Genomic DNA, 24,747 nt, shown 5'->3' on the forward strand with positions numbered 1-24,747 from the left:
CCAGACAACACTTGTTTGTTTACTAAGTTTCAACAATTTTCATAACTAGACTCACTATTTCCATAACTAGATGAGCAGCAGAACTGTTCATATGAGCTATTCTCTACAATTTGGGCAGCAAAATATCTTCCCATGTTTGTTGCAAGCAACACACTTAAAGTGATACCATTCTTGGCAATTATCACATTGTACCATTTGCTGTCCAAAACACTCAGTTTGCCTGCATATACAATATACACGAAATCGAACTACGGAGGGTTTACACTTTCTGACAGATGCTGTCTTGCCAAAATACCTTGGAAAAGGAGTTATATTTCCTTTACATAAACAAGACAATAGGTGCTCCCTCATCTCTGCTTGGACGTAGTTTATATTTTGTGGGTCAACTCCAGCTGCAATGTCAAATGCAAAAGCTACTGCAAAAGGCCACAGTCGCTTGGTCCTTTTTGCTGTTGGACTGCTTCAATAGAGACTTTCATTTCTGTCTGATCGGTTTGATATATTGAAGCAATCTGTTGCTTCAGTTGCCCTGACAGTTTATATCGAACTAAACTATCATATATATGAACATTTCCCTCCTCATCACTTGATGTTGTTAGCCAGTGATTGTGGACATGGTGTATCTGAATAGAATTGTGAGTGGCAACTTCGAAATGCAGTCATTGCAATAACAGCGTGTTTTGAAAGCTTTTTTTCCCTGAAAACTGTTGCTTCAGCAACTGCTGTGCTGCATTGATGATGGTATCATCAAGCCATTCACCATATCTTTTTAGAATATCCAAATTGCACTGCAGCTTTGGCTGTGGTTGCTGTTCTCTCTTCTTCTCCTGTTGTTGTTGTTGTTGTTGTTGTTGTGTCTGTTGTTGTTGTAGTAGTTGTTGTGTCTGTTGTTGTTGTGTCTGTTGTTGTTGTGTCTGTTGTTGTTGCATCTGTTGTTGTTGTTGTTGTTGCTGTGTCTGCTGTAGTTGTTGTTGTTGTTGTTCTTGTTGTCGATGTTGCTGTTGTTCACCAAATGACTAATGAACATAGCACAACTATTTATGGTTACTGTAGAGTGTACAAATTGTGATTGAAAGCAAACGTAACAAAAAATTGATGTAAGCAATTTACTATAACTTAATTTATCTAGAGTTAATCTGTTGGTTTGTTTGTGTGTCTGTCTATCTGTTTTCCGTCTCATTTGAAAACAGTAGTTGAAAGTGCGCCATGCAGGTACACTATATGTAATACCTAGCGATTAGTTTTACACTAATCTAACCTGATCGTAAACATACAAAGTCATTGTTAGCCAGTAAAATCGTTCCTCAATCTTTTGTAGAGTTTTTCTTCTGCCAAAGTGTCCTCCATGAGGAGAGTCATGGCAATTCTTGAATACTTGCAGTTTTTGGTCTTCTGTAAAGAGAACCACTCTATGTTGGTTCTTTTTGGCACCAACATAAAACAGTTGATCTCCTAGTGGAAAAGTGGAAAAGATAAAATTTATATAAGTCAATATTTCCCACCTAGTAGAGCCTTACACCAATAATTATGCAATTTAGAAATTTCAGTTATTAATTAATTAATTAAATTATTTATTAATTAATTAAACAATGAAAAATGTGCCGAATAAATTTTTAGATTAGTAGACAATGCAATAATGTTTAGTGCAGATAATTTAGATTCTAGATCTTACCTTCAAGAGCAAACGATTCTGCCAACCTTCGTAATCGTCGCTTTTGGTCCTTAGTCCTGATAGAATGATCGTAAACTCCACTCCTTAGGTAAGCCTTCACGCAGGCAAGATGTTCTTCACGAGAAAGTGACATGCGGCGGACAGTTTCTTACCGGAATTGGCGCGTAACAATGGGCATCCGCATTGTCACAAAGCGGACAGTCTGTGTAGGGGGATGGAATTTGTTGCTACACCTGTAATTTGCACGTGACCCATACCCCGGATTTCTGCTAACGTGCGTACTGAGTTCATTGTCACATTATCGTATTATGTTATGGATGCGGTGATGGAGTGTACGTGCACGCGTTCTTGAACATACATAGCTAGTCTAGTCGTTTTCAATAGAAGGAGCACCTAGTTTTGAAGTGTTCATTGCGTGACTACCGAAACCGAGTCTCACGTAATTTGGATACAAAGAACAAGTTTTGAAATGTATTTCACATGGTGCGACAGAGTTAAAAGCTGTGTTGTATGACTGTGATTGTAGTAATAAATGTACTAATTAATCAATTAATTAATTAATTAGTGACTGTGTTGACTGTCTAAGCTAAATATATTGGCTTTATTAGCTAGTTAATAATTGATTGCTATGTAGTTGTTGAACTTTACTTTAGAGATTTGTAGTTAGTTAGGTATCCTATATGCATGTGCTGTATAACCGGTTATTTCTGTGATCATGATATTCCTGCGAATTCTGCGAAGAAATCAGATTCATGGAGTGCACAAATAAAATTTGCAAATATTTATGTTTATCTTCGAGTCCCAGGAGTCATGTTGCGACACATGTACATGCATGTGTACATATGTGTACCAGTAACTGCCTTCCTGGTTGGAATGCAGAAATTTAATTCGCAGCTAAAACTTTTGTCTAGATTCTCAAATTGCAGTAATAACCGGTTATATGGTATATAGGTAGGTAGGTAGGTAGGCAGGTGCATACATAGGTAGGTAGATTATCATTTTAGTTCTTATGTCACTGTGGTTTGAAGAGAGTAAAAAGATACTGGTAAAATAGCATTACATGATTCTGTCATCTGCTTTGCCAGATCTTGCTCTTAATATATAGTCAAACAACACTGCATAGCTTGCACATAATACACACACGTGTCTAATTTACATAGCAACGGTTGCCTCTACAGCCAGTTTATCTTATTTGCTAGTCTTGTGACAGCTTCGGCAAAACCACCACTTTGATTTGGGTCTTTCTTTAAGACCAATACAACTCATGTGGGACCACAAGAGGCAATGGTCACACAAAATTGATGCTTCCTTATCCAAGTTGTGAAAGCAAACTTGGCAAACATAACTGCAATGTTTACGTTTCTGCTTGACAACATCTGTAAGTAGTAGCCAGGCATCATCGGTGAAAAACTTTCAAATTATGTGGAAGTCAACATTGTCATCAAGGACTGCATTAGAGATGTTTTCTTGCTGAAGTTCGATGTCTGATTCATTGATCAGCGTCTTGGAATTTTGTAGTGCAGCAGCTGCTATATTGTCATCAACAAACCATGCTAACATGACTGCAAAGTATGCAAAAGCACCTCGTGAACAAGGCCTTAATTATAAGCAAGTAAATGGACATGTGAATACCTCTTTCTTTCAATGATATGTGTAATTTAATGAATGGTTGTACTTTTCCCGACTTTGCTTTCTTCTTAGCCGGTAAACCAATCACAGTCAATTCATGGCCTTTTGGACGGCCACGTTTTCGAAGAATAGGAGGCATTAAAATACCTAGAAACAGTATCATTTGATTTCCTTTCATCCTTAGCAGTGATATTACAGTATTTCAGTGATTATGTGCATCAGGGGTATGTGCAGAATAGTCACTCAGTAACATTGTTACAGTGAGTAAGGGTATTTGTTCTGTGAGTACTGTACATTGTGTAAGGAACAGTATGATCAAATTCATTGCATTGCCAAATTCAACAGTAGCGTGAAGGCAACTAGGAATATAATATTCTCCTTGGACATCTAATTATGCAGGCAAAGCTAGCAGGTATCCCAGGTTTTGAGTCCTTTTTTCATAACTCAAGCATGCAAGTTTCACTGATGCTGAAAACTCCACACTAGCAATGCTTAATTAACAAGTCAAGTCGGCATTGCACATACACCACCAAAATTAATCATCTTTTCTAACATGTCATTTAATTCTATTTTTTGATTAAATAGTTACTCTGTAGGTAGTTCCATATACAGTCTGTTGATATGCTGATTGTTGTGCCTAAAAATGTAGTGTAGAACTAGCTGGCATGGTGCTTGCATTTAGTTGCTTGTGAAACTGTTAGGTACAGAGTCTACTATCAGATATGCTGATCACTTAAATTGAATGAGGTTGTAAGTAAGTAGAGTATTCAAATCAATGCATTTAATGCCTCTGGTTAAAACTCACTTTGGAGATTTTGGTAATTTCGTTTGTCATAGTTAGAGGTAGTTGCTTCGGATGAGAGAGTTTCTGATGGATGAAAGAGTGGTTGTGATTCACTAACTGTAACACTTCTTGGCTCTGTCAATATAGAAAACTATTCATCAGCGGACACAATGTATTAAACAGCATGAATGTTACTTAGCATTCAACAATAAGAGAAGTGTTTTGTGAACTTACCCTGAACAATGATATTTTCAGTAGGCGCACATACTGCTTTATTCTTTGCAAAGTTTGTTTCGTCTGATTTTAGTGAATGATCATCTGCTGCAACACACATAATTGTATGGAACATATTAGCCTAGTTTTTCTTACAATAATGTGGTTTGTTGTCTGTGTCAAGAGAGGTAATATGTTAATGCATACATGTAGGTATGTGTGCAGTATGTGTGTCTGCACAGTATACAAGTATGCATATGTGTAAAGGGTATATATATATATATATATATATATATATATATATATATATATATATATATATATATATGTATGTATATATGTTGTGTGTGTGTGTGTGTGTGTGTGTGTGTGTGTGTGTGTGTGTGTGTGTGTGTGTGTGTGTGTGTGTGTGTGTGTGTTCATGCATGTATGCGCCATATTTCCTCAAATATTAACACGTAGGTTACTATTATTTCAACTTAATTAGCTCCATGGGTAACTATTCAGCACAGGTTTACTATTTTTCAACATCTGGTATTATGCCTTTCCCACTCATTTGTTTTCATTTTTATGTAGATTCATTCGAATTTCTTTTTATCCACTGACGAAGGTTCTGTTTTGTTGATTTGTATTTAGTTGCCACACGTTGTTCAGAGATGATGCTCTACCTTCCTTCACAATATTCAATTTTTAAGATCTCTTTTTCTCTTCGTGGACAGTTCTTGTCAAATGGCAAACTAAACAATGAGTGTGAACAGTGTCGGATACCAGTCTTCGGCTCCAAGGCATGGGTTACTGTTCAAACATGGGTTACTATCATTTCAAACTGATCAGATCCTTCAGTTATATTTGAGTACAGTTTATTATTCAAGGAAATATGGTATGTATGCATAGGTTATTGTGTAATTAGCATGCTATATGGCTTTTTAAGCATGAGGGGCATGGTTATCAATGTCTAAAACCCTGCTGCTACTAAAAGCCATATAGCATGCTAATCATATAATAAGTAATTTATACCATGGTTATGTGATGTGTATATGATAAGTGAGAGTGCAATATTAACCGGAACTTCTTGCACACTTGCAGTACAATATTTCATATACTCCATTTAAATAAGCACTTGTGACTGGTCGCACGTCTTGTGACCATGGTATAAGCGTATGCACATGCATGCATGCATGTATGTATAAATGTATGTATGTCTGCATGTATAAGACACTGTTGGTTTAGACGCAAAGAAACAGAATCATTTTATAAGTTTTGGGTACCATTGGTTGAGTCTGTAACACCATGATTAGATTCCATAGTGTTTTGTGAGTAGAGTGATTTGTTGTAAATTTTGTACGTTTTTGGTGGAGTCACACAGACTCCTAGAATACAAAGAAAAAAATGTATGTATTAGTGTTGTACAATATTTTACAATATCGTCTGTTGGTAATATTCTCAGGCTTCATTGTCCTACACACATCTCTAATGCAGGCCTTGCTTCCCATAGAGAGCATGCAGCCACTACGTAAAAGTGTCTCCACTGAAACCAGTGAACCACTGTGATGTAGGTTGGTAGGTAGGTGTAGGTAGGTAGGTAGGTAGGTAGGTAGGTAGGTAGGTAGGTAGGTAGGTAGGTAGGTAGGTAGATAGGTAGGTAGGTAGGTAGGTAGATACACAGGTATGTGTAAAATCTGTTAGACAATTACTTGTCAAGGGTTTATCAAGATTAAGCAGTAGGTGTAAGTTCTCATCATGTTTCTCTCCTTCAGTTGAATCTATTGGCACAAAAGAATTTGTACTAGTAGTCTCTCATCAATTTGATCAGTGAGTCCATCAGCGCTGAGACCGTGCTTCTACTGACTTGGACTTTTAGTGTTCTGTATGTAGAAGTTTGTGTCTAATAAATTATCGTCAGTCAGTCAGTCAGTCAGTTTGCTGTGATTGTACTGACTTGAACTGTCATGGATAATATTTTTAACTTTAGTGTTTTGTATGTAACAAAAGCTTGTGTATAATATTTTTAACTTTAGTGTTTTGTATGTAACAAAAGCTTGTGTGTAATGATTTGTTTTTGTCAGTCAGTCAGTCAGTCAGTCAATCAAGCTAATGGCAAGTATTATGAAGGTCGATGATTGACTTTGCATGGACATCATGCGGATTGACTTGGGTCATATTGAGGAACTGTAAGTGCATCTTTCCTACATGTAGTAATACTTCAGTTAGTCAGCGTGCACACCTAGGAATATACATGGAGGTCTGCTTAAAAACAACTCAGGCAGAGGTCAGCGGAAGTACTCGGGTTCGATCCCCTAGTGATTTTGAGGAGCTGGTGCCCCTAACCCATACATGTATCTCCAACAAGAGTATGTAGGTAGGTAGGTAGGTATGTAAGAATGTAGATACACAGGTATCCGTAGATGCTGACAGACAATTACCTGTCAAGGGTTTGTCAAGATTAAGCAGTAGTTGTAAGACCTCATCATGTTTCTCTCCTTCAGTTGAATCTATTGGCACAAAAGAACTAATATGGCTGTATGATGTTAAAGATATGTTTGCATATATGCATGGACGCTAGCAGACTCTTACCACTGATCAGTTCCACTTCTTGTCCATTTTCCCAAGCAGAAACCAACTCTTTCATTACATTCAATCTGCTGGTGAAATTGACTCCTGATGCTTCTGAAGCTAAACTAGCAAGTTTGGTAGCAATCTTTGAAGCCTGATGGAATTTTTCAAACTACAACACGGACACGTGCTAAGTTATGTAACAGTTGAGAATCACTTTGACAACGCACCTGAGAGTGTACTTTCTTGATGGTGTTTCAAAGCTAACGATGGTTGCTGTAGACGGGCTTTGATGAGCAATAGGTGAAAATGCTCTGTGGTTAGATTTGTAGTAATCTAAAGACCATCTTCTGTCACAAAGTTCTTCAGTGAACATGTTCAATCCAAGATCAGATCGAGCTGCCAGTATGTGACGACAAGGTAACCTCATTGACTGCCAAGTCATGCACTGGCATGTTGCGGGGGTGACTACTATTGAACTATCGTTGTATGCAAATGTTGGTTGCCATCATTTGCAAGCTGTACCTTTGTCTTCATATCCATCTGTTTGGCAACAAATCTGTAGGCATAAGGTGTAAGATACTTCATATAGTTAATCAATGCTGCATCAGTGATAGAATGGTATGTTACAGGGACTTTGAGAGTAGACAGGCTTGCTTGATAGTCTCGTTCTGATCGAAGCACTCGTAAAATAAGAAAGAACTTGTCAACAAATGTTTTTAGTGATGAGTACCGGGAAATTACTGATTTTAACTTTGCATTCAGGGACTCCAATCTATTGTTGGTGTTGTTGAGGAAATTCCCTGTGCTATACTTCATCCCCATCGTCCACTGCTTCTTAATAGGGTGCCACTGATTATCAAAATACTTCAACACAATCGCAGGAGCACAATTTTGAACTGCCTGTACAGATCCAGGTACGTTTTTTCACTTGGAGCATAGGCCATTTGCTGTACCATTTCAAGGCATGTGCTTCACTGGCCAGAGGTAATGCCCATCTTCTCCATCGTTATCTCTCTTCGAAACGATCGCAATGTGTGGTATATGCATATCAAAATAGCAGCAGAAGGGAAACTGGCAGCAAGAACATCTCTCTCTGTCATGTCTTTATCAGCCATTATCACTCCTACAGACGACCATTCAGGATTGTTTTCTTTGAAAATATTTGCTACACATGTAATTGATGCCTTGGGTTCTTCTAATAACAAGAATGCAGCAGCCACTTCAGAATGGCCATTGCCATCTTCTATAAGCATGATAGAGAGAGGAAATCTCAATTCCAGCAGCTTGTAAGTCGCATCAATACATAGTAGTTCCGGGTATGCTGAAAACGCCTGCTTCATCTTCTCATCCTGAAAGAAGATGCCTTGCAACACGTTATTGTCACTGACGACAACATTCACACTAGCTCCTACAAACAAAACACCACAACGTACAAAAAATGCAACTTCAAGGAGAGCTGTTCATAACAGCCGTGTACCGTATTTGTCTGTCAGTTGCTTTACAGCTGTATTTAAATCGTTTCTTGTCTTTCCTGCTCTCATACCAGTACTGATATTGCTCAAGTCTTTTAGCAGCACTACGTTTTCTGTCATTTCTGCCAGCTTTTTCTGAATCATTTTTTTATTTGCTTTTAGTTCTGTTAGCTTTTCAGCTTCTTCCTATGCTTCTAATGGTAGCTTTCTCTGACTAGGCAGTTGTTTGAATAGTTCCTGTACAGGTTTATAATATTCAAATAATACTATTTAGTATTAATGCAGCTACCATATTGGTGAATACCGTATTGTCTCTAACCTAAACACAGGTCTCCAATACAGTTACGTCTCCAATAAAAGCACACTACGGGACCTCATACAAAGAATGAAAGGCACAGTCTCCAATAAAAGCACGCATCTCGCAAAGTACCTATTACCAGTAGTCAAACGTAATGTATTGGATGGTAATAAATGATAGCTAAATTGTATTACTAATGTAACCATGTTGAGTTAAACAACATTGAAATTACATAAGGCACAGTCGGGTCTCTAATAAAGTCACATCTATCAGGCCCTTTGAAAAATTAAGGACGTTTATGTTAGAGATAATACGGTATGTGTTGGTACAGTACATGTACATGTACAAGGAATTAATTATTATTACTCTTGATGTTTCATGATTATGGCTCTCTTTAAATCTTCGCACAAGTAGTGATTGACCATCTTCAGATGCTCTTAGGGACAATTCAAATGGGCAGTCTTTCCTAAAGTCCTGTTGATGGAAAGCACAAAGAAAAATACAAAACACAATGAAAATGTAATTGGAAAATTAAATGAAAAACTGTGTCGAGTGCAAATACTAAAGTTATAAAATTTGAGAAATTTTGCATTAGCAAAAATTCTGGTATCAATTAATTAAGCTTATGTGCAGTTTGGTGTGTTTGCTTATCCTTTGAAGTTTATTTTTAGTACTGTATGTACAAGGAATATTTAATTATGGTTTGTGATGGAATTGATCGTAAAGCCTACATCTTAGGGAAATCCTGTTGCTCTTTTATGGCTTGCATACTGCACTCAAGTCAGGCAACACTCACAAGTAACGCTTCTTTGCAATTCGGTACAGAAGTAAGAGCATGACAAAATTTTAGGTGTGTTTTTAAATGTAGGAATTGTGGTTGTATAAAATTACAAAAATAATATGTAATATGATATAGAAATATGTTTCAGGTTACCAGTTAAATTTTACAAAACAAATCAACCAAAGGTCTGAAATTGTACCCCAACAATTGTTGATATTAATTTTACTGTTGACTAGTTGATATTAAATGTGGTAATTTTCAAATTTGCTTAAGAATTGTAGAATATAGAATATCCAAATGCATCTACACTGCCAACCTGATACAAACTAATAGATGAGAATCTTAGCATTTTTACCCAGCCCATGCCTTGCTGTATTTTGAACATGCTTCATTGAAAGACATTTTTGTCTTTAGAAAGTGTGAAGAAAGAATGAAGACGGTAAAGCAGCAATGATGTATACTGGGTATATTTATGTATTTTCAATAGTGTAGTACAGTACTGTGCAAATGTAACACTACATCAAGGGTTTCACTGATCAACTATATATATATATATATATATATATATATATATATATATATATATATATATATATATATATATATATATTTGTTCTTTTTATCTGAGACTACTGTATGTACAGTATTTTAGCCTGGGGCCACAATTTGAGCCATCACCATGGAAAAGTGTAGGTCCTTGGATTCCTAAACAATTGCTAACGCACAAACTGCACTTACGATGTAGACCGCTTTTCTTCACCACGGGCAGCGAATTTTTTGCCTCCGTGAATGCAGCTATACGTCACCTCGTAGTATGTGATTGCTTCAGAAAGGGGACGATTGATTCGCTTCCGGGCAGCCTCAACACTTCTCGAGTCTCTTCGCCATAATTTTGTGTATGTTGATGATTCATACGCCGACAATCGCTCTTGTAGGTCGGCGAATGACTTGAATCTCTTCCCAACAGAAAAGAATGCGGAATCAGTCGGACTTCCCGCCATTCGTCGCTATTAATGAGCATGACATCATCGGTCACGTGCAAATTACCGGCACTCCAAGTCCTCCGCTTCCGGGACCGTTACCGGCTCTCTAGCCACTTCGTGCGCCAGGCAGACTGCTACTCTGGTTACTAGGCGCTAAACAGCTAGGAATGTTTTGATAGCTCCAAACCAGACTCAAGTAACCGCAAACCTACCTTTGCAAGTACGGTTTGCAAACCCAGAGCAAACAAGCATGGGGCAGATGCAACGTTTAACACTAACTCAATTATGATAACAAGCTTAAACCAGGCTCGCAAACCATAGTGTGAACACACCTATAACTATATACAACTATAACTACATGCATGTAGTGTATTGTTGTAATGGGTGGAGTCAATTAGAGTGTGGTATACACTGTACTTGTAGTGTCTATTTCAATTAGCAATAACAGTTGTGTTTTGGGTGTACTTAAGTCCACGTGTACGCGTATTCCTCTCTATCTAAAGAACATTACATTATATTACAATGCAGACTCTCAGTCTCGTTTCCACTCCCAGACTCTTGTGACCTCGCTTGGTCCGGTCCCGGATGTCACTTGCAATTCTAGATAGTCTCCTAATGTCATCCCGCCTACTTCCTGTCAGGGTGTTAGATATCTAGCTGCCTATTGCTAAGAATCAAATGCTAAAATTTGTGAACTAAAGTTTCATACTAAGCGACGTCGACGAGACGCGACGCGTTGGCTATTTTTAGGATTCGTGTTTTCCCATCCAGTGTCAAACCGGAAGCGTCCTAACATCCAATCGAAAGTGACTTCTGACTTGGACCAATCGAACCGTCAAGTATACTTATAAATCGCGCAGGGAAAGCATTCGGGATTCCATCGAAAATAGACGTAAAAATCGATGGCTTTCTACACTAATTTGCGAAGTTTATCGAGGCTGTCAGAAGGTTTCGTTGCCTTTAGAAGATGAACCAAAATCCTAGAAAGACCAGAGAACGCGATTTTAGTGGACGCTCGACTCTACGCGTGATCTTTCGTAGATTGTGAACCTAAAATCGTAGCTTAGAACCTGCGTTCTAGACTAGATCAAACAGGCTATTGTTGTATTGGAGATAGAGGAGAGGTGTACGTAAGGCCTGGGACTTCCGCTCACCTCATCCTTGACATTATACCTTGAAGATTCGTTCCTAGATTACTAATTAACTAAGTTTCAACCAGTTATTATCCGAGATTCGCATGTCCGGGCTAAGGGTATAGTAGTCGTCTGGCCGACGACCGTCGTATTTAAACTCGATTAGAGCAGATGCAAATGAAGCTAATAGCCTATTCCGACCAATAAACGCGATGTGGTGTCATTACTGGACGAACATGATGTCATCATAAGGCTCCACTTCTGTTTGGTAGCTGTTAGCGAGAATTCGGCCATCGGGCGTCCATCCTCTAAATGGTGTTTTTTAGTCCTTTGCTGTACCTAAGGGTTTAGCACATAGAAACACCGCCTAGTCTACATTTGCACGTGCATGTTTTCCCACCAACAACCAGGCATCTAGAGAGCGAAGGTGCTGGATTCAGGCGCCATGCGGTATACGTCTAGCTGTACCTGACTTGTAACATTTTGCTTGTTCCACGATATTTCTGCACAGTAGTTTTGCTGTCGGACAGCTTGAATTTTCGGTATGCGTGGCTGAGAGGCCGCGGTGTTGTTGCAAAAATCACTAAAGGTCCGTTCACTCTGACTTCCCCCCAGGAAGCTTGTGTGGTTATTGCGTGGGCAGAATTTCCCAGCGTTCAGCAATTAGTAATTAGCACAAAGGGGTGTGGGTTTGTCTTGTAATTAAAGGCTGCTTATTGGTTAGAGTAACTACACGTAAACAATTGCATAACAAGGTTGGTGCAAGTTCAATTCTGCAATGCCCATGCACCCAAGGACGAAATAATCATGAGCTCTAAAATGAAGTATTTAGGGTGTCTCTAGGACCTTGCTGTCAAAAGTTATTCAGAACTGAGCGAGAAGTCAGCGTCGTCTTCAGCAGAAATTTGGCGGAATTTGCGAAGAGCAACGTGCATTGTCCATGACATCGCGTCTGTTTGTCGGACAAAGCGACTGACCTGTTAGTAAGCACGCAAGTCTGGTGACGAGTAACACGCTTTGCACCTTTGTCTAGCTAAACGAATGCATCGGAAACCCTAGCTGAGGCGAGTCGTTGGGCTAAAACATCAGTATGCAAAACATTATCACATGACAAGATATGTGATTACATACACGTGTACCGGCCGAGGGTTTAGCACTGTAGTGCTTCTCTATTCATTTTCCTATAAAGACCACGCCACTCAATATGACCTGGATAACAATATTGTGTACCCTAATGCCTTATGGCGATAAATCAATTGTGATACAAGCAAACATCAAGGCAAGAATCAGGGCAAACATCAGGCAATTAAAAATCAAGGCAAAAATCGAGACAAACATCAAGGCAAACATCAAGACAAACGTCAAGGCAAAAATCAAGACAAATTGGCCTCCCAGGTCTGTACGTATAGCGACGCCATTGTTGCTCCTATTTAGTATTGAGTGAAGGTTTCCATACACAAATACACTGACTCTCACGTACACTAGTGGTTTCAAATGAATAAAAGGTTGAGCTGTTAGACGTACAAAAGCCTTATTTTGTTGTATGCAGAAAGTGATCAAACCCCTCAACCTCTATATTCAAGTAGCATTAGTACAATGGACTAAAGTTTGATCACTATATTATTACAAAACTACGCTCGGCAATTATATAACGTAAAATGTCACCATTCTGATGTACAACTGTCATATTACTACATTACTTACTATTACATGTACCATTGTTCATATTTACTATTATTTTTGTTCTAGCCAAATAGGAATTCATCAATATCTACTATGGCTACAGGATTTAAAGAAAGGCCTGTTGATGCAACATCACCTCCAATTTCAGTTCTGTTGTGAGCAGTTTTGATGTCCACGTCTTCTGAAGCTATAGAAAATGACTTGGAAATCACAGACTGAGAGATACCAGCTTCTCTCTCACTTGACACAGAAATTCCTCCAACTATTCCCACATCTTCCCTGTTGGGTAATTCATTTCCTTTAGCACTTAATGAACTTTGTATTTGCTTGTCGTGACTAACAGTGCAATTGATGTCACTGCTTCCTGTTCCAGTCACCTGTTTGTTTAACTGACCCAATGGTGTGTCAGCATATAGCTTTTGCAGCAATGCTTTCCTCTCTTCTGAACTACTAGATATAATGATCTCTGCAGCTCTTAGTGGTGAATCAACTTGCATAATCCCAACAAGACGAGAAAAGTGTTCATGCCTTACAGCAGTTGGTGTTCTGCCAACAACCACTCCAGGGACATCATTCTGATTATCTGGACTTGCACTTATCCTCACATTTGAACGGTCTGCAGCACAAGAAACTCTTTTGCGTTTTCCAGGATTGACCCTTTTCTTATCATTACTGTCATGCTTCTTGTTACTCTTCATGCAAAACTAAACACCGGAGAATTAAATAAAATACTACACCACCTCTAGTCTCACGCTATTGCCGACTTACCACATTGGCAGCAACTTGTGAATTCTGATGATGCTCCATCACATCTTCTATTGCTTGTGCAGATATTTTCTGTTCAAGCCTTGTAGACCGCACCACTAAATCGTTCGCATGAGTATATTTCACTCCACATGAAACTGGTCACAAAATAGTCCATGTAGGGCAGATAATAATGTAACATGTAGAAAAGCTCAGTAGCTCATTACCCAGTGCTGAGTCAACTGCTGTATTCTTTCCAAACCTATTTTCATCTCCCTCATTAGATGAATTTGTAGCTGAACCTTGTTGCTGATTTCTTTCTGTTTCAGGGCTTGTTTCATCACCTACCTCTGATGCCAGCTGACTAGCAACTGAGGTTAGTGAGTAAAGGTCATCATCATTGTGTGGATCCTACAGAGTAGAATTTGATGCAATTGTTAAATTTTCGCTAACGCAGTTCACACAACACAATGTGTATTGTGAACCAGACTTAAGGCTTCCAACGGACACTCACCACAATGTGTGTTTCTCTAATGGTTACTGTTAACAAACATTACCTCGATAGACTCCATTTGTCTGACTTCTTCGTTACATCTCTGTCGACTAAAACACAGATAAATACTGGTATGCTCATTATGCATAATTATACAACTAAAATAGAACAATCACGCTGTATCATCCAATTTCACAATAAATAAAAATTAAATATGCTAACACAGTCTCTATAGTCACAAACGCAGTACAAACAAATTAGTCATATTTCAAATGCACTTTGCTCCAAATGTATTAACTGTTTGTATCGTTCAACGTAGTCTTTTGTTAATTCCCTGAGAGTACGAACAGAAAGTTACTTCAAATACACCCACATGTTGAGCAACAATGCATGCATATAGTATAAATTCAAACTAAATAATTTTTGACACACAACTGCCCCAAAAATAAGGCAGCGTTGCCTTACCACTTGAACACTTCTACTGTCTAGCTACAGCACTAAAACAACAGTAGAACCAACTTGTTGCATTGAAAGCATGCAACTCGTTGCATATATATACATATATATATATATATATATATATATATATATATATATATATATATATATGTATGTATGTATGTATATATATATATATATATATATATATATATATATGTATGTATGTATGTATGTATGTATATATTATCAAATCTAATGTTAAGCATACCACACAACACACTGAAATAATTACCTGTAAGCCAGCTCATCTCGTGTGGTCTGTACACCTTGGAAAAGTTCTGCAGTTCGCTTCAAGATGTCTACAGTCAAGCAAGAGTCTCCCACTCTTAATTTAAACATGTTCTCATAACCAAATAGTTCTCCTTTCCGATCTTTATCTCCAGCAACACAATTGAAATGACGCTGTGCAAGTTCACCATCCAAGGTCATAACAGACAGTTGCTATACGCACAGCATAAGTTGCATCAACGATACGCAGGGTTTGACAAAACATCAGACCTGTTTGTACACTTCTCTCAAGTAGATGTTTTCTTCTACAGTACCCTGGCAAATGAAGCGATACACTCTCACATCTCGACTTTGACCCAAACGATAGCACCTCCAGTCAAATAAAAAGTGGCATTTACTTGTACAAACTGATAATAAAATTTCACAAAGAAAAGTAAAACATTCTTAAAACCAAAACTAAACAAAACAGTAGATCCAACTACACACCCTCAGATTCAATGTGAATAAACAGTGTTACGTATGTCACTTGCAGAAACAGACTAAACATGCTCAGATGTACATGTGTATGTAGACATACAGTATACATCAAAGCCTAAAGCCCGGTTCACAGTATTGATGCTGACCCTCAGCTGAGCGTCAACATCAAAGACACCGCCTTGACGCAGTGGCATCCTTTGATGTTGACACTGATGCTGACGCTAGAATAAGATTCATTTCTACTCCAGCATCAGAGTCAGCGTCAACGTTGGCGTCAGTGTGGTACTGTAAACTGGGCTTAACAGTAACATGCACAAATATCTGTACCATTCACTTCTAGACAAAGCAGTTGTATCACTTCTCACTAAGATGCCTTTGACGTACTATTATCTGTTAGTTTACAATCCAGGCTGCATGATTCTGTCTATACGCCATCTAAGTTACCCATACAAATACCTGTCTTGAGCTTGCATGTCTGTTTGAGGATTCCAACAGGGATCATAAATAATAACAACATTAGCTCCTGTAAGATTAAGTCCAACGCCTCCCGTTCTAGAACACGCTCATTCAAACAAATGACATACACATGGCATATATTATTAAACCAACCCTTTGGAAATCAAGAAGAGAAATTTGTTTTTGTCTTTGTTGAAACTGCGCACAATAGCTGGCCTCTGTTTCACAGAAGTTGATCCATCCATTCGACAATATTCATACCCACAAGACACAGCAAAGTCTGTTATAAAGGCCAACACCTAATAATGGGAAACAATTATTCTTAGAAAAGCAACTGATCAAACAGCTGTATCTTTTAGTTATCACCTGAGTTGACTGTGAAAACACTACAACTTTGCTGCCCTCTGCTTTAAAGACCTGGAGCAACTTGTCCAAGACCTGCATTTTTCCACAATAGGTAGGATCAGACAAGGTCTGAAAAGAAGCCTGTCTGGTCATGTGGACAAACTCATGGTGTTTAGCAAACACTTCCTGACAGATCTCTTCAGCCTATACATAACAGACATTCCACTAATCAACAAAAATGGATAAGTGGCTTAAGAAATAGGTTTATACTTTGTGTTGTTGCTTTACTGAAGCTTTTGACTGGGGTAGTAGTAAGCCAACGTGATTACAGACTTTTGTGAGGAGAGTAAGAAATGGCAAAATTAGGTAACGCCATTTGATGCCTTCGCTATTAGACTACACAAAAACAGCACATCAATTGAATGAAACATACACTGCATGACATTCACAAAACAGATAAAGTACATCACTATAGCTGTCTGTCTGCATGTGCCTGCCTGTCTATCAGCCTCTTAGTACATAAATGTAAACAAATTAAGGGTATTAAGTGCTGCATTTGTTATGTCATTATGTATTATTGTAGATTTGGACTCTGCAGTTTGGTGTAATCTTGTGCTAACAATCTCACAGCATAACTGGAAGGAACAACCAAACTGTATGCACATGAAAGCAACTTTGCTGTCGTTACTATTATTATATAACGTAAACAGAGCAACTACTGTATAAGATGAAATAATGGCGGGGAATTCATTTTGGCGGATTGGCAGATTTTTCAGAAACCGCTAATATAAAATCCGCCATTAATTTGGCCACTGGGATATGTTGACGTCATTGCCCACGTGGATCAGGCATGGTATGGTGATTATGGTATGTCCCTCGAATGAGGCGACAAGTATGGTAGGTAATCCCTGCTTGACGTCTGCTGTGGCTATATGAATGAGGTCATGAAGCCATGGATGAAGCTGGACTGTCACGTTCACGTGGGTCCCGTTCTTTGCACTAACACAGCAGTCCTTCATCACTAGACAGTAGTTGGAGACCAGTAAGTTAGGGAAATGTGAGCCACAAACACAGCTGTCAATCACCAACTCCTCCATGACCGCTTATGGTAAGACATATATCAAGTATTGAACAACAATGTCCAACCACCAAACTAAAATCGGCCAATATGCTTTGTCCGTCAATTTCTTAGCAAACCACCAATATAAATTCCCGCCAAAGTTTCATCTTATATGGTATATCCTCTATCTGATAATGCATTGCAGTTGTTGTAATGTCCCAAAACTCAAAATCTGTAGTTTCTGTTGGACCTTATAACAACATTGTCCTCTCCTTTTGCTACTCCCACAGTCACATGGCTCCATTGCTCTTATAACTAGCTGAAACTCCACATTCTTCAGCATTGTTTCGTAAACGCTAACTTGCAATGGTGTAAGTGGACAAAATACAATCTTCTCATCTATAACATTGATATCATTTCATTACAAGTCAAGCAAACACGGATACAATTGTATAATGCCATAAAATTCTTCCAACATGCAAACCTTTGCAAGGTAGTTGATCTGCAATTATCGACTTTGTTCGACGTACAAACCATTTTCCAATAATTTTATTTAGCTGGTCTTGTTCTACAATCAATACCCAAGATATTTGTAAATTCAAAATTTCAGTGATTAACACTACTTACTTGTTCGAGTAACGGCCAGTTCTCTCTTTGTGCTGTCAAACCTCTGACCCTCTTGAATGGGTTTGGCCCAATGTTTTTCAAAATCAGCAGCACATCCAAGGCAGTCTGGATTAGCCCTTCATCAACAATTAACACTCATACTATAACTTACCACAAAAATTAAAGTTACAAAGTAAACTAATCATTACCAGTTCCTATCACATTTATGTAACAATACAATAGTCAATGTTGCTAATAAATAGTATTTGAAGGTGAATACGGTCATGCAGTGACACTGTAACTTCAATTACAAACTGCACTACAGTCAGCACAAAGTGCTTATCATATGCTAAAAACTGTAGTAATAACTACAAATATTGCACTAAAATTAATGGTAGAACAAAAGCAGTACAACAACAACAACACAAGAGAAATCCATATTACCAATCTAAAAGACACCAGAGCTCCATTAGGTTGTTCTGTACAGCAGTGCCAGTCAAACCAATCCTAAATAGAATACAACCACTTGTACCGTAGACATAATACATGACACAGTACACTCTTGTTTACAAACGAAGTACAGTTTTAAGTAGTAGCTCTACTAGCTAATTCTACAATTACAAATTTGTCCAATACAAAATGGTTCAACCCTTGACAATCTCACCAATTCTGTCGTCATTTAAGCATCAGTTTGTTACAGTACAAAGCATTATTATAACAACAAATAAAGAAGAAGTGATCTTCAGACTTCAACTCTATGTCTGACAGTCATTACCGAACTCCAACATTGATTGACTTCATACAAATGGTGACTTGAGTGTTACGATCCTACAAGCCACATTATATCAGTTGATAAGCAAAGAACAGTTCCCCTAGACATGCAACCTTGAGACGATGAACTTCATCAAATATCGCAGCCGACCACCTTACAGACTCAAGCAAATCCTGAAGTACAGAAGCTTTACAAAGCAGATATTTATATGTACAAATAATATATACACTCCACCCTGTTTCGTTTGACTGTGTCATATGTAGTCAACATAACCTCAATGCTTCTCTTTCGAGCTTGATCCAGTGCATCATCCTTCTGACTTTGATGAAAGATGCTAACAACAAAGACAGATAATAAAAGCAGTAAAATATGCAAGAATACGAATGTCATACGCATAACGAAAATGTCCCCATGTGTCAAGTTCATCTCTCCAGTTGTAGAGAACTGATGCAGGACAGACAATCAGAAACAGATGATGATCACAAGAGCTTGATGGATCCTGAACATGCATCATCTGGTATACCTAACGTTGTGGTAGTTTGTGCTGTGCACATGCATAGACCAAACACTAGATCCACTCACAACTCTAGTCAAAACCTCTACAATGAGTCAATAATTTACACTCATTGTCAGTTCAAGGTATCAAGTCTGAGAGAGGGTCCCATTCCATACTATACGATAACGGCGGCCGACCCTAAAGGGAAGAACTTACTCAATCGAGTACGGCAATCAACACAGAAATGTCTAGGTAAAATTGGGTGCTAGTGAATTACCAATTAGTAATCATCAACAGTCGTCTTTGGACAAGAGATGTCACGATTAGGTCTACATGTGATCTAATCAACATGGTGACTAAATCAAGTAATACTGGCAGAGGAAGTACCGTCAAGCCATGTTCGTACTAAACTAAACCATGTCCTTCTGTCTGTTAGTGCATGACATATGCAAACAAACCTGTTCCAAGCGTTTCCGTTTCCACAAGCCTATGTCCTCTTTTGTATTGCTTTTCTTCAACATTGCAGCCAAAAATGCTATGATCTAAAACCATTACAAACATTAAGCTTGAAGAAATAAACGTGTCACTGTGTATTATGTATACTTTCCAATAAAATTGAGTAAATAAACATGCATAATACTGTCAAATCTACTAACAAAACAACATCCCAACTATGTAATATTCAGTTCAATACCTGAATAGTTTTTCCTAAGCCCATGTCATCACCAAGAATGACACCTATGACAAACAGTATTGTGCTTCACAACAAAAGCTTCAGTCATGCAAAATGTAACACCTTGGTTCATCATATAGTGATCATAAATAAACTGAGCACCCAACTGCTGGTAGTCTCGTAAATACTGATTCAACGGAGCTGGAATCTGAAATACACAATAGTGATACAACATCTCCTTGCATTGTATAAAGATTATAATAGAACATCCACCACTGTTGCATGTCCATTGTGTATTTAGTTGTCTATACTTCTTCATGAGTATTGCACCATACGTTACGTCGTATGTACAGCAGTTACAATCAGCAACATGCATTGCTGGCGAGCAAACATTTACACGACTCATTCCGTCACTAACACATGTGGAGAGGCCAACTTTGAGTTCCTTTCCTATGCTTTAGCAAGTATGAGTATTATGACAAATGCACGGTTGAACCAAATCCAACACTACAAGATAGTAGACAGTATTCTAATCTTTAATCACTGGTAAGTAGACCGTACTTAGTACATTCCTAAACATACGTTAGAACAAGGCCGGATTAGTGCAACAATCAGGCATACTAGTATTTCTCAAAAAAAATAGCAACAACACCATGCATTTCAACTCATTCTCCACATCAAATTCAGTTCTGTAAAGTCTGGTGCTATAAGTAACCTGCTTACTAAAACAATCTACAACTCAACATTAGACCGCTATTACTCATCAGGCAGTGGTGACAGTTTCTGTTAGCAACATGCCAAAATTCAATACAACACAGACTTCTAACAAACCTCAACAACTGGGTCTCCACTGGAAGACAGTCTGAATGACAATCGAGGTCTGACTGGAGCCATATCAAAACATGGCTTATCCAACACATCATCAAACCCTAGTTATTACAAACTACAGCAACATTAAAATAAATATTTGACATTGATCATACCATCAATAGTAAAGTCTGTGTCCAATTGACAATGTGACATTTCAGGCTTAACGTTGTCACATCCTTTTGATGCAATTTTTGCTTGATTACTATGTAACCATTATGAACAAAGTTTGTTGTCATAAGTACCACACTTGCATGCACGTGCATACACACACACACACACACACACACACACACACACACACACACACACACACACACACACACACACACACACACACACACACACAATAGACCTTTCTTCTTCTCTATCCCCTGCAGCTGTTTGTCTTCTTTTCTTTCCCTTGACTGGTTTCTTTACTTTGTCATCTATGAAATCTAAAATCAAAAATAAAATATCATGCAGTGTAGCTCAGCATAAATTGTATGGTGGCTGATAGAACCCACATACTGTTTACATAACCTATCACTACTAAATTCGTTTCTATAACCATGTTAATTATGTTAATCAAGACATAAGCAGACAAAACATTTAAAGCGTTACAAAATTTAATGACATTGCATGTCAATCCCACAATAACATGTCATGTTTGCTGACGTTTCTTTGCAGACTAGTTACATCTTAAGCATGGCACTAAAATAGACACTTATACAAATCACTTATTCTGGAAATACCAATCATCAACGCAGTTTGGGACTCCATGCCTTCTCCATTCTCTTCATGTATTCGCATGTCTTGTCTCAACATTACTGCTAAATGAGATCATATGCATTGCAGCAGCAATGAGAAGTTCTAAACTCCTTGCAAACATTTCCTTATACTTAAATCCAAAGTTAGCAAGTGACCTGATATGAAATATACAAGTTAGTTATTGTAATTGATAGTATCTTAACAATGACAGAATTTAATTAAATTATCATCACATGACTTGCAAATTGCACTATCTTAGTAATATGTTACTACACAAATTTCTGATATTACAATATTTTTTCTAACCATGGCCGTGTCTAATCTCATTCAACACAGATTCTTTTTCCAGCAACTCGTATTTCTCTCTACAGGTCAACAGTTGACATGGCAATCATCAGTCATGATTCCAATAGCAGCAAATATACTTGACTTCTTGTGGTAGCAACAGACCCTCTGATCTTCTAGTATAAAAGCTATTTGTTATGTTGCTATTGATGCCTGTTTTTATCATAGTGTCCTGAGATGAACCTGTTACCAGACAGGCAGTAACATTTTAGAAACAAGTCAATAGAACAAGTAAAATAACCTAAGAAAACGGCTCTTCTACAGTGTTTTGGTAAAGGTACCAAATCTGAGATAAGAACGGTTTCAAGACCATCTTCTTCATAGCTGCACACAAACAGTAACAACACAGCTGTAACTTCTACAAAGAACTATAGCATTTTGTCTACTACTAGCATTCTCAAAAATTGAGCATCTATGTAACATAAAACAATGCACAACACACCTAAAACCGAAACATTGAAAGTGGCATTCTGAAAATGGTCACTGCAGTTTTGTTATAGAAGAAAGTAAATATGCAAACTACCTACATGAAAATCTAATGACTACGGCACCAGTCCCCATTCAATATTTTGCCATTAAATAATGTTATAATAAATTTATTTTCAAATTTTCAAATGATACCCAGAGAGTCAGCCCCAATGCTTGCCTGCTTCATACACCTCTGAAGAAATAGTGTATGTATGTATGATGTAAAATCAAGTACACGTGCCAAACGTCCTTATGCTTAGCAATTTGGAAAGCACGAGAATGATAATTTCAAGCCTAAATCATGGTTGTACAAACAAGATACCCTACACATCTCTTTCATAATTTAACTACGAGGCAGATGCACTAATTAGACATAGTCAAACTGCCATGCTAACAAAATAAAATGTCACCTACCCAAATGAATATAATACAGCACAATAAAAAGTCACATAGAGAACTTGATGTTGTCATTTGACCAGAGATTGACATAGTACAGTATGATTCCTAATTAAGCTAGAAGCGTAAAAGAACACCACCACAATGAGTGGTGGACTGCCTCGCGAGAAGCTCACTCTAAATGGGCTGAATTAAATTCCGATCTGTCTGTCCGGATGTCATTATCTATCTATGTATGTTTGTAAGCGTGTGTCACGCTCATGGATTTGTTGGGCTAATCAGAAGTCGTTTGGGATGCCAAAAGTAAGTGACGTAACACTAGCTGTCAGCGTGAATCACTCTTGTGAGTTCGTTAAACCAATCAGCAGTCCTTTGGGACACCAACAATGGGTGAGTAACAATTCCATGTATTATGCATTATGACAGAAAAGCCGAGGTGTCATTTACCTATTCTACAAGGTCAAACCATCATCAAACTGAGAAGCACAGAGAAGTTTAGGTAATAGTTGTACACATCTGTTACTCTTTTTACTAAAGAATCGCAAAACAAACAAATTCATCGTTCTTCAAGAAGCCAAGCGAAGATCGACATCCCACAGGACCCTATAGCGAGATGTACCGTTGCATGCACATAACCTACATGCATCATCTGCGACCTTCAAGAGAGCAATATGTTTTATAGGTGTAACTGATGATGAACGATTGACGTCGTCTTGCAAGAAAAAAGATTCGTAGGAAACATTGACTCTGCTTTCTTCTGGATCCGGTCGCTAAATGTTGCTTAGCTAACTTAATTCACAGTATTTCCCATGCAGCTAGAAAACGTACATCGATCTCTATAGCTACCACAAATTACTGGAACAATAGATGATAGAAACGACTCAACGAAAGCAGGATAATCGTGTCCGCTACATGTAAAATTGAGAAATAACGTAGATAACAAGCCCGCTCCGTGCAAGAGCTAGGCAGATGTCACGCATGTGCATGTGCTGAATTCAAAAGGAGCATTGACAACATTCAATTACATCAATGAACCCTGTGTTTTTAAAGAATTATACATTCTAGCAACAAGCTAATGATTAATTAATGATAATGACAATAAATAAATAAAATTAATAAAATTTACATTGATATTCACAATACACACACACACACACACACACACACACACACACACACACACACACACACACACACACACACACACACACAAAGCACACAGACAGACAGACAGACTGACAGACAGACAGACAGACAGACAGACAGACAGACCAACACACACCACACACACAAACAAACAAACAAACACACAACTACATGCACATACACTTGTAGCTCTGAAACGAGTAGAACACGCCTTCATTTACTAGTTAAATGTACTGGATGCACATGTCCTGAGTTAATAAACACTGTGATTGCCATAACAATTAGGGCCCTAATAAGACTGTTAAATTGACTTGATCTCCTACTAAACCTAAGACTCACTAAAAAATTAATTAAATATTAATAATTAATTAATTAAGTTTAATTAATTCTTGCCACATGTTTACAACAAAATAGACAATCTACGAACTCCATACCCTATGAATTCGACTTGCGCTACGACTAGTCCCGACTTCTTCTTTCTTATTTTCTTGATAATCGCTTGATAGAGCCTGCCGTCTCCCCTGAACGTCGCTTGACAGCAATCACCGACGTTCCACTGCAATTCTGTTACACGTGCATACTTCAGTACACTAACGTAAATACATATATTGTACTTCTGCACCTCTGATCTCATCTTCTTCTCCTACTGCCATTTACCTTCGCAACACAGTTTGGAACCTAAATCCCGTATGCTATCGCCGCGCATGAAGGTCTGGGTAC

At 38.1% G+C, this 24,747-nt stretch overlaps 1 protein-coding gene and 1 pseudogene across 1 annotated transcript; both read right to left on the reverse strand.

The window, feature by feature from the left end:
• Positions 1-28: 28 nt before the first annotated feature.
• On the reverse strand, positions 29-10,406 carry LOC134181825 (uncharacterized; annotated as a pseudogene).
• A 2,634-nt stretch (positions 10,407-13,040) lies between these two features.
• On the reverse strand, positions 13,041-24,708 carry LOC134182493 (DNA excision repair protein ERCC-6-like 2). Its single transcript, XM_062649897.1, has 29 exons — positions 24,650-24,708; positions 24,462-24,591; positions 22,259-22,341; positions 22,098-22,200; positions 21,979-22,037; positions 21,278-21,359; positions 21,039-21,127; positions 20,887-20,984; positions 20,179-20,263; positions 20,077-20,120; positions 19,841-19,924; positions 19,279-19,385; positions 19,121-19,220; positions 19,000-19,059; positions 18,890-18,942; positions 18,559-18,621; positions 18,136-18,251; positions 17,993-18,076; positions 17,759-17,907; positions 16,719-16,844; positions 16,470-16,652; positions 16,257-16,402; positions 16,104-16,199; positions 15,441-15,540; positions 15,175-15,383; positions 14,506-14,551; positions 14,176-14,359; positions 13,973-14,106; positions 13,041-13,908 (listed from the first exon to the last, which is right to left on the reverse strand). The coding sequence occupies exons 1-29, from the start codon at positions 24,678-24,680 to the stop codon at positions 13,267-13,269; spliced, it is 3,486 nt and encodes a 1,161-aa protein (XP_062505881.1). The 5' UTR covers positions 24,681-24,708; the 3' UTR covers positions 13,041-13,266.
• Between the last annotated feature and the right edge of the window lie 39 nt (positions 24,709-24,747).

The sequence above is a fragment of the Corticium candelabrum genome, chromosome 7 (genome assembly GCF_963422355.1).
Source record: "Corticium candelabrum chromosome 7, ooCorCand1.1, whole genome shotgun sequence".
NCBI classification, from domain to species: Eukaryota; Metazoa; Porifera; class Homoscleromorpha; order Homosclerophorida; family Plakinidae; genus Corticium; species Corticium candelabrum.